The 1,692-nt window shown below is 53.6% G+C and overlaps 1 protein-coding gene and 1 long non-coding RNA gene across 2 annotated transcripts in view; one reads left to right on the top strand and one right to left on the bottom strand.

The window, feature by feature from the left end:
* LOC142047515 (uncharacterized) overlaps positions 1-1,692 on the top strand; it is a 329,291-nt gene that overhangs the window by 302,932 nt on the left and 24,667 nt on the right. The window lies entirely within an intron of this gene.
* LOC116823159 (red-sensitive opsin-like) overlaps positions 1-1,692 on the bottom strand; it is a 10,681-nt gene that overhangs the window by 4,475 nt on the left and 4,514 nt on the right. Inside the window, exon 3 of the mRNA XM_075070576.1 lies at positions 1,030-1,282. Within this exon, the coding sequence (XP_074926677.1) occupies positions 1,030-1,282 (253 nt within the window). The remainder of the gene's footprint in view (positions 1-1,029; positions 1,283-1,692) is intronic.

Here is a 1,692-nt window from a genome sequence, read left to right as displayed (position 1 = left end):
ACTCCATTTTGCTGTAACTTTCCACAGTAAGAACAAAGAAGGTTCTTACACCTGGAAAAGTCTATATAAGGCAGAGGCCTCATCTCCATTTTGTCTTCAATCCTGCTTCTTACCTCTGGAGGGACTTTGCTACAAGCGGAAGCTCTGCACAAGGGACTGAGGACCCATCCCAGCGGGGGATGTTCTCCAGAGACTGGACTTAAACCTGCAGTTTACTCCATCTCTGCTACAAGCCTGAACTAAGGACTTTGCCATTACTGTATGTAATTGATTCCATTTAACCAATTCTAGCTCTCATCTCTATCTTTTTTCTTTTACGAATAAACCTTTAGATTTTAGATCCTAAAGGATTGGCACCAGCGTGATTTGTGGGTAAGATCTGATGTGTATATTGACCTGGCTCTGGGGCTTGGTCCTTTGGGATCGAGAGAATCTTTTTCTTTTACTGGGGTGTTGGTTTTCATAACTGATCATCCCCAGGACGTGTGGAACTGGTGGTGATACTGGGAGACGAGTGTCTAAGGAAATTGCTTGTGTGACTTGAGGTTAGCCAGTGGGTGACACCAAAGTCATTTTTGTCTGGCTGGTTTGGTTTGCCTTAGAGGTGGAAAAACCCCAGCCTTGGGCTGTGACTGTCCTGTTTGAGCCATTGGTCCTGATTTGGCACTGTCAGCTAGGTCCCGCCAGAACCACATCGTCACAACAAGGAGTAATGGTCTCAAGTTGCAGTGGGGGAGGTCTAGGCTGGATATTAGGAAACACTATTTCACCAGCAGGGTGGTGAAGCACTGGAATGGGTTCCCTAGGGAGGTGGTAGAATCTCCTTCCTTTGAGGTTTAAGGTCAGGCTGATTTAGTTGGGGTTGGTCCTGCTTTGAGCAGAGGGGGTGGCCTAGATACCTCCTGAGGTCCCTCCCAACCCTGAGAGGGTTGTGAGTCTATCAGCTGTTGACAAGCTGGGTTGTATGGGGCATGTCAGCCCGGGCCATGGGAAGCTCTTGGCCAAGCAGAGGCAGGCTGGGCTCCTTGCTGAGCCCCAGGCGTCGGCGTAGGTAGGCCGGTGGGAAGGCCCTTGGCCAACGCTGGGGTCCCCCGTGGAGGGTCTGGGGGAGCTCACCGTGCGGATGGCCATCCACACTTGCAGGTAGCAGAGGATGATGACACTGAGTGGGATGAAGCAGCAGGTGATCATCAGTACAATCATGTAGGACTGGACCCCGGGGTCTGAGCTGCCACTGAACACGTCTGGGCCACAGGACGTCTTCAAGCCATGGGGCCAGTACCTGGAGGGGGGTGGGGAGAGTCAGGTGAGGGGGCACAGGTTCCCTCACCCCAACCCAACTTACAGTCACTCTTCCCCCTACCTATACTTCTCCTCCCACAACGCACTTCTCTCACTCCAGACTCCTTCCCAGAAATATACCCACAGCCCCCCAATCCCCCAACCCCAATTTGGAGACACCTTCCTCCCACAACCCCATTGACCCTACACACTCCCTCCCTCCACTCAGACTCCTTCCTTCCCCCCTCACACCCATCCCGTCCCCATCCCTTCACCCTCTCCCTACCTAGAGACCCCTCCCTCCTCCTATCTTTCCATCCCCCGCCACCCCCATCTATCCATCCCCAGCCACCCCCTCTATCTATCCATCTACCCCAATCCCCCCCCCCCTTCTCTCCCCCTCCCCCCCCC

This window comes from Chelonoidis abingdonii, chromosome 11 (genome assembly GCF_003597395.2).
Source record: "Chelonoidis abingdonii isolate Lonesome George chromosome 11, CheloAbing_2.0, whole genome shotgun sequence".
NCBI lineage: Eukaryota > Metazoa > Chordata > Testudines > Testudinidae > Chelonoidis > Chelonoidis abingdonii.
The sequence above is the reverse complement of the archived record's forward strand: the minus strand, read 5'-3'. Positions and strand labels throughout refer to the sequence as shown.